The sequence below is a fragment of the Manacus vitellinus genome, unplaced genomic scaffold (genome assembly GCF_001715985.3).
Source record: "Manacus vitellinus isolate BGI_N305 unplaced genomic scaffold, ASM171598v3 scaffold_7_pilon, whole genome shotgun sequence".
Classification (NCBI taxonomy): Eukaryota; Metazoa; Chordata; class Aves; order Passeriformes; family Pipridae; genus Manacus; species Manacus vitellinus.
Window position 1 is genome coordinate 30,393,633 of NW_021940813.1, and position 8,988 is coordinate 30,402,620.

Below are 8,988 nucleotides of genomic sequence, written 5' to 3' on the forward strand. Positions count from 1 at the left end.
CTGCATCTTTCGTTAACCTTCCCTTTTATCACCCTAAATTTGGGAAGACTGGGCTAGCCCTTGGGGCAACTGAATGGTGCAATGCCTCAGTTTTCCTCTCTTGCTCTCCTGACATGAGAAAAATACTGAGCAAGGATTTTTTCCTATCACATGTCCTGCTGCTGGCACTGCAAACCAGACCATTCAGAAGGGCTTTGGTCCCTGCCTCATCATTCATGTGACTGCTGACTGAATACAAAATGTAAAAGGTTACCTGCTCCATGCAGATAACATCAACTGTTGCACATTTTTAACCGTCGCTGAAAACAGCAGCCAGTTTCATTGGACCAGTGCTGGAAAAGAGTCACCAACTCAGGTCTTGCAATATTGTCCTCAGCAGGTGCGTTGATGTGATGAACTGCAGAGTTTCGCATAGGTGTCCTCCAGCTTGGTAAAAATATTCATCTGCTTGACTGAGGGGAAAAGGGTTCTTAAAATTCTTTGGTTTATGCAGATAATTGTTTGTATATTAAAAGTTTTAGCTGTCTGCCTGCTTATTCAAACTTCAGCTTGTCATGAAAAATGAAATGTGTGTTTGCACGGGGGGGAGAGCGGGAGGGAAACAGCAAAGAAATGTTTTAAGGCCAGTCATTAATTTGTACTTTACCTATATCTTTTTGGGGATACTGAAATGACCAATTTTTGTCCAGATCATTTGAAAAGAGATGTGGACTGAGGTTAGAAAGGCTATTTTCAAATAGCTACCAGAGAGAGGATTTAGTTTGTAGAGCAGACAGGATGTTTTTACATTAGTTTTTCATTTCTAACAGGAAATTTTTCTTGTGGTCTCCAAATTCTGGTAACTTTAAACAGTTTAACTTGGAAAATGTTTCAGTGACACCCGTCAGCCCCTTAGTCTCCATAAGGGGTTTAGGCATGAGTCCAGGAGGCTGTAAAGCCAACAAAATATTGGAGAGAGGATATAGGCAGGGTGAATGTGACATGTTTTTCTGCAGGGATTTTGTTTCTGGAGAATATGGTGGGATTTGATCCTTTTTGATTGGAATTTCTCTTGTCTTTCCTTGCATGCTCATCTCTGATGGGTTAATGTTGTGCCAAGCAGGGTGTGAGGTGCCACAGAAAAAGGTGCCAGGTGGCAGGATGCCTGGGGAGCGATTACACTGGGATGTTTTGAACCAGGGTTTTTGGGGTCATTACCTCATTTTTCCCTGAGATGATGTATTTGGTGAAATGCTGCTGCTTCTGCTGCAAAGTTCCATAGGGTGCTGACAGAGAGGGTTCGACAGGAGGTGTACCACTGGGTGGAAGGGGGACACAGATAGGATGAGACCAAGGCTGCCAGTTTGTGGGGACTCTTCTGGAGGGCAGTGCTGCCTTTTACAGTATGACGACCCTTCCTGTTAAAAACCTCCATTTTCATCTGCTTGTAAAAACTAGTGAAGCCTCAGCCAGCAAAGCACAAGTCTTCCCTTCCAATTGCCCTCTTCTTAAAAAAGGGGAGGGCTGATGATTATTTGAACCAAAATATTCATCAGTGTGAAAAACTCCACAGCTGGAGTAACACACAGGAGCTATTTCTTCGGTGAAGGGGATAGATGCTGAAGCTGAATGTGCAGATGGGGAAGGAGGACACACACTGAGGCTCCGTGGGACAGGGCAGGTCTCCACAGCATTGCTGGGGTGACATGAGTGGGGTGAGCAGACAGCTGGTGCAGGCAGGTTGGTTTCTCCCCTGACTGTGCCTTGTGAAACAGTTGACAATAGTGTGATTGCGTACTCCTCATGTGGCATGTGGGACGAGCTGTGAATCAGTATTTCACCACAGCTTATCTGCCAGGCCCCTATTTTGGTGTTACGGAAGTTGGAGAAGGAGGATGTAAATGAAACAGGAGCTGGTGAGAAAAGAAAGCTTTAATAAGGCTTGGTTGGGTCAATGAAACAATGGCCAAGACAAATACACAGTGGCTGCTGCAGATCTGGAGGCTTTCTGCCTCTGCAGGAACTGCACTGCTGCTGGGCTGCTGCTGAATGCCATTTTCCCACAGGGATGAGAGCAACTCTGTGTTTTCCAAGTCATGATATAATAAAGTCAGCATTGTGTCTCCAAGCCTCGGGTCCCACATATGGCAGCCACATGACACAAAGCTTTAACCGAAGAGAAACTCACTCTGCTAGCTTGAGCATGGTTTAACAGGTTTAAGGAGGTTAAAACCTGGCATCTTATTATATATCCTCATCTACATTTAGACTGATGCTGTTTGCCTGTGTGGAGTAGCTTGCTGCCCGGACTCTTGTGGCCAGGTTTTTTGGAAGGGAGTGGGATATAGTTGATAGATGGGTCGTTTGAACCTTACCTTGGTTGTGTGACTCATTTCAGGAAAGATCCTGTGCCCCAGCCCTGCATTTCCACTCACAGTGATTGACTGGCTCTTCCTACGTATTTTGAAGTGCATTAGTGCTAATTAATTATCTGTAAACCTTATCACCAGCTCACCTACTAGGAAACAATGCCTGCTTGAATACAGTAATCCCTAGGACTAATGTTATGTCAGGGATTGGCTGCCTCCCAAGAAATATCTCCCCAGTCTGTGGAAAAAATGTGCTGAGGCTGGTGGGTGCTGGTGGGATGTGGCTCCATTAGTATTAGTGGTGACTGAGGCAGCGAGTGGGCCTCTTTCTTTTGTAAGAGCTGAATGGTGGAGGATATTGCTCACATCCCACTCCACAGCAAGGGCAGGGCAAGCCCAGGATCCCTATTTTGGAGGGCATCAGTGGGCTCTGGACACAAACCTGATGGATTGTGCACCCCATGCCAGGGCTGTGGCTGATTGACTGGTGTCCCTGTGGGCACCCTGCTGCACCCTGGGGACAGGGGGATGGGGTAGTTAGGGCATGAACAACTCCTGGCAGAAGCAGATGCATGTAATGAGAGGTTCACTGGCGTCTTTGCCCCCAGAGCAGCAACTGGGGTAATTACACCCTGCAGCCTGGCATGGGGCAAAATTCGGAGTCTGTGGCAGGGGTTGGAGATGAAGCGGGGGTGGTGAGGGGGCTGATGAAGATGAAATGCTTAGAGAGAAAGCAAAACAGTAGGATTTCAAAGGCAGGAGATTTCCTCAGTGTTTGCATATTCACACTGACTTGGTGTGGGAACAGGCACCTGGTCTGGCCTTGGTGGCAGCCAGCAGTCGGTATTACGGGTACATATATGTCTTCCTGTGGAGAAAGCCAGTGCATCTGCGTTGGTAAGGCAGAGCCTTGTTTTCTCACAGAAAGACTTCTGACTCGTTTGTGCTGCTCCCTGTGGTCTGAGGGACCCTTGGGATCACTGATCCCCAGAAAACAGATGGGTGCCAGCTCAGGGCCATGGCCCAGCACTCCCTTGCCTGGAGGCAGGTGCTTCATCAGCAGCTGTGGTTTAGGAAAGTTTTGCTAAGGAGAAGCTTTGGTGTCTTGAGCTCATTTCCAACCATGAGGCCATGGAAATTCCATAGGAACCTCCTAAATTACTCTGTCATGTGGGATTTGGAGTGCTTTGCCATTTACAAACTCTGCTTTTAAGCATAAACATGACAGCTTTTCATTAAATCCATTATTAACTCTCTTCCCCTCAGACCATGTCCTCCTCCATCAAAATCGAATCTGTCGTGAAGGAGAAGAACCGGATGGGAGAGTGCCCGGTCTGGGAAGAAAGGGAGAATGCACTTGTCTATGTAGACATTAACTCACAGAAAGTTTGCCGCTGGAGCCCAATCACCAATGAGGTGCAGAGCGTGTCTGTGGGTAAGAGTCTGTACTCACTTCATTCCGGGAGTCACTCTGTCTGCCCCATCCTTCCCTCCTAGTAGGAGTCCTGCAGCATAGTGGTGTCCCTTACTCTCCATGGGGCCACATGCCCTGTCCTCCCACAGCATGTTGCTGAGCACGGTGTGGCCCAAGCCAGCTGAGCAGAGGGGAGTGTTTTCAGGTGTGGAGGACCATGTGTGTGTTGCCCTTGATAAGCCTAAATGGGAATGCATGTTTCATTTGGGACCTGCAGAGCCAGACATACAGTCCTAATGACTGTGTCTGCCCAGAAAGTGGGAAAATCTTTGGAACATAGAGCTAGTGAGATGTGCTAATGATCCCAGGGGAGAAGGATCTTAGCATCAGCTCAGCCTTTCCCAGGTCAGGGATGTCCCAGTGAAGCCCAGACACCCTCGGTGAGTGCTGACCGATGGCCTCAGAGCTACCTGTCATCTTCTGCTCCCTCTCACCCACAGATGCCCGTGTTGGCTCGGTGGCACTGCGGCAGTGTGGGGGCTACGTTATTGCCCTGGGAACCAGGTTTGCCTTTCTGGACTGGGACACCCAGGCAGTCACCACCATCCTTGAGCTCGAGCAGGATAAACCCAACAACAGGTTCAATGATGGGAAAGTGGATCCAAAGGGGAGGTTTTTTGCTGGTAAGTTCCCGGCAGAAATTTCCCCCAGAGCAAAGGGAAACTTATTACAGTGTATTTTATATAATGCATTTTATTCTTTGTTATTGATTCCTCAGCTGAGCTCCCTACAAAACCCACTGTCACAAGCATGAGCCAATTTGCGAACGCTCTGCTCAGTTACTGCCCGATGAAGGAGGACAAGGGACCCAGCATTCTCTGACCTAAATGAGGACAGAGGCTGTTGGCAAGAGCCATCCAACAGGAAGGCTCTGCTACTTGGTGGATGATGTTTGTCAAACACCTGCCTCTGTAGAAGGTGAAAAGCCAGTGAAAGGCTCATGTAGGTGGGAAGTTTTCTGATGGTATAGAGAGGGATGCAGCTTCAGCCTGGAGAAGAGGAGGCTGAGGGGAGACCTCACTGCAGTCTACAACTTCCTTGTGAGAGGAAGAGGAGGGGCAGGCACTGATCTCTTCTCTGCAGTGACCAGTGACAGAACACAAGGGAATGGCCTGAAGTTGTGTCAGAGGAGGTTTAGGTTGGATATTAGAAAAGGGTTCTTCACCCAGAGGGTGGTTGGGCACTGGAACAGGCTCCCCAGGGAAGTGGTCACAGCACCAAACCTGACAGAGTTCAAGAAGCATTTGAATGATACTCTCAGGCATATGGTGTGATTCTTGAGGATGGTCCTGTGCAGGACCAGGAGTTGGACTCGATGATCCTTGTGGGTCCCTTACAACTCAGCATATTCTGTGATTCTAGAACAGAACATGAGCTGCAGCTTGCATCGTCCACATGCAGCCTCTCCCAGTTAGCCTGTGGGAAACAGGGATGTGGGGAGAGATCCTCAGCCTCCTGAAGGGTTGGGTATTACAAAAAGCATCTTTAACCCAGAGGATGGTCAAGCGCTGGAACAGGCTCCCCAGTGGTCATGGTCCCAACCTGCCAGAGTTCAAGGAGTGCTTGGACATCGCTTTCAGGCACATGGTGTACACCTGTATTTTATGATCATAGACCATTTAAATGATGAAAGTGGCTTACAAAGAGCAACAGCAAAAAGAGCACATGATGCTTGCCTGCATCTTAGCTTGTACTGTGAGCAGAACCTGAATCCCTGGTGTGTCATGGTGCTCCTTTGGGTCTTTGGTGTCTGTGACTTAAACCTCATGGCAGTGCAGAAACTCATCCTTTCACTGGCCAGGATCAGTTCTGTGGGAGGCATCTGCTTCTGGTGTGTTCCTTTTCCTCCTTCTCATCAACCTCTCAGGGCCTGGTTAGACCCTTCATCATAGAACTGTAAAATTGTAGAATCATGTAATGGTTTGGGTTAAACAGGATCTTAAAGACCATTTAGTTACATAAAGACCACCTAGTTCCAACCTCCCTGTCATGGGTAGGGACACCTTCTACTAGACCAGGCTGCTCAAAGCCCCGTCTAACTTGACCTTGAACACTGCTAGGCATGGGGAATCCACACCTTCTCTGGTCAACCTCTTCCAGTGTCTCACCACCCTCACAGCAAAGAATTTCTTCCTAAAAATATTTTCTTTTTAGGAAGAAAAAAAAAAATCACAGTGCTGTGATTCTCCCTAGGACCTCTTGGTAACAGTCAGAGGAGTGTTTTGATTAAACACGATGAACAAGCTTCTGCTTTCTTCTAACTGTGCTCCCATTTCCATTTCAGGTACGATGGCTGAAGAGACAGCACCAGGCGTCCGAGCGAGGCGGCAGGGGGCTCTCTATACCCTTTTCCCTGACCATTCCGTAATAAAACAGTTAGACCAGGTGGACATCTCCAATGGTCTGGATTGGTCCCTGGACCACAGGACCTTCTTTCACATTGACAGCCTGACATACGCTGTCCATGCCTTCAGCTATGATGTGCACACTGGAAAGATTGGTACACATGCTTTTTAAATTTGGTGACAAGTAGCTCTATTGTTCTTTCTGCAGCAAGACCTGGGCCTGTGAGATGTGGTTATTTATTTGACAGATTTCGTATCTTCTGCTTACAACTTGTCAGTACGCTGACTGTGGTATTTCTCAAATTTAGCTACTTATCAGGTGTATTTGGTTAACAAACTTTTGACAGTCCTTCAGCTTACTTTCGTCTGGAGAGATGGCTCATATTTAGACCCATTCAAGGAGTTCTAGGGAACAAGCCATTTATACTCCGGAATGAGAGGGTTTGCAGGATGCTATTTACTCTTGAGTGCCATCTACTGGAACACTTTGGTTGTACTAGCTCCATAAATATAGATGGAGAATGTGCATGCATATATATCACAGAAAGTTATTTGGAGGATCAAGTTATCATCGTGACTGAGGTTTCCCAATTCTGAAATTAAAATTGCCTTCAGATGTTGGCAAATTTCACTTAAATTCACTTTCTGGGTAAACATTTTTTATTATATCCACAAAAAGGAAAATTTAGGTGCAAGAATAATGGATATAACTTCATTTCAAAACTCTGTGAAATATTTCTGTGCAGTATCAGCCTGATATACTCCAAGCAAATTTAAAAGGCTGAACCACCTTTGTACTCTAATGAGTGTGGACTTTGTGTAATCACGGCTGAAAATTACAGAAAATAACTGCATTCACTCAGATTTCACTTTGCTGAGATCATCTGTTCCTACAGATTTTTAAGATATAAGATTTCTAAAGAAGATTTTATGCAACTTTCCCTGCTGAAAATACAAAAATGTAATGTGTTTGAGCTTCCTAGCCTTAGCTAGGCTTGTGACTGTCTCTTTTTGGGTGGTGATAGCCAGAAGGTGCTGGGTCACTGCAGGTGGTCCACTGCCCATGGGCCCTGCTCCATGAACCATGCATGCGCCCTCCAATCCATCTGCACTGCATCCTAGACCACTAGCAGCTGGCATCCAGTCTTAATCAAAACTGGTTGCTTGGTTGACCATTAAAAAGTGAAGTTCTTGATCTTTAGCTGGGACCAATGGCTTATCACCAATGTTTAAACCCATGTCATTATTTATGTGACATATCCAGGCTGCCATGACCAATGAAAGTCCAGGAAAAATTATTGCACTGGCAGCACTCGTGTTGTGGCAGGTAACAAGTGGGTTAACAAGGGAGATGGGGGCATTTTGTTCTTCTCTTGGTAAAATAATAGGAGCCCTAATTCAGTACAATCCCAAACTGCAATGGCTTTGCTGGGGGCTTGTTTCTGCCTAAGAAAGGCTAAGTCTCGCTTCTAACAGTCTGCAAAATGCATATATGATGTACATTTTGCAGAATGTCTTTCTCACAGAAAATGAACTTAGCTGTTTGCAAGAGCATGGAAGATGTTAGACTATAATCTGATACAGAATCAGTAGCAGCCCACATAACACCAGCTTTGTATCTCTTCCCACAGCCTGCCCCAAACTTTTGTACCATCTAGAAAAGGAGGAGCAAATGCCTGATGGGATGTGCATAGATGCAGAAGGGAAGCTCTGGGTGGCCTGTATTGATGGTGGCAGAGTCATTCGTATAGACCCAGAGACCGGTAAGACTTCCACCAGCATGTGCATATGAACATGAGAGGAATGGCAGCCAGGAAGAATGGTTTGGAGGCGAGATAAGAAGGTGTAATTTACTGCCCATTTCTGCCCCATGGGTTGCCAAGAACATTCCTGGTTCAGTCCCCGATCATGTAAAGACTGCAGCTCCCTGTGCTGCCTCCCAGTGCCAGGTACCCCTGCTCCCGTGGTTTGCTGATGCAGCACGCACTGTTCTTAATAATATAGCTAAAAAAAAGTGTACTGCATATCTACTGCAATTAAAAAAAAAATCTTAGTGTTGTTTAACTGAATGTTTAGCTAGGAAATGCTGTTAAGGAATGAATGATGGCCATCCTAGATCATGTGTTCCTGCCCTTCCTGGCCTCACATACTGTATTGCTGCATTTTGAGAAATGGAAGTGAAGCCCCACAGATACGGGGGAGAGCCTGAAATTTAGTTAGAGATGAGGCAGATGAATGAATTTGATATCCCCACAAACTATCCTTTAGAATATGGTTTCTGTCTGAAGGGGAGATGCCTTCCGGGTAAGTCCCACATCTGTACTATTACATTCATAGTACATTCATAATTACATACTTCCTAGAAAATGGACATTAGAAAACAATTGTATGTTTTTCCCAGGAAAAAGAATTCAAACTGTGAGGCTGCCTACTCCAAGGATCACCTCTTGCTGCTTTGGTGGAAAAGACTACTCAGAAATGTACGTGACTTCTGCATACGATGGACTGGACGAGGCCACCTTAGCTAAGGAACCTCATGCAGGAGAGATTTTCAAGGTGAGCAGATTTTATTTCTTTCTTTCTATACGTCGGACCTGCCAAACCTCATATTCTGAGAGTGTGTTGGTGTTCACCAAGCTCACATTTGTCTTGAATGGGCAAAGCATATTAAAAATTACTATGACTTGTTTTGGAAATAAGGACCACATATAAGGGCTGCAGATAACATTTAAATTAGCAAAATTATTGATTGGTGCTTGATAATCTTAGTGATCTTAACCTTAAGGAGTTTGGAAAAACTACATGCAATTACTCTTTTTGG

The 8,988-nt window shown here is 46.0% G+C and overlaps 1 protein-coding gene across 1 annotated transcript in view; it reads left to right on the plus strand.

The window, feature by feature from the left end:
* The first annotated feature begins 266 nt into the window (after positions 1-266).
* Positions 267-8,988, plus strand: part of LOC103765010 (regucalcin) — a 12,960-nt gene continuing 4,238 nt past the window's right edge. Inside the window, exons 1-6 of the mRNA XM_029964778.1 lie at positions 267-379; positions 3,615-3,783; positions 4,263-4,445; positions 6,107-6,322; positions 7,799-7,930; positions 8,569-8,723. Coding sequence (XP_029820638.1) covers positions 3,618-3,783; positions 4,263-4,445; positions 6,107-6,322; positions 7,799-7,930; positions 8,569-8,723 — 852 coding nt within the window. The 5' untranslated portion in view covers positions 267-379; positions 3,615-3,617. The remainder of the gene's footprint in view (positions 380-3,614; positions 3,784-4,262; positions 4,446-6,106; positions 6,323-7,798; positions 7,931-8,568; positions 8,724-8,988) is intronic.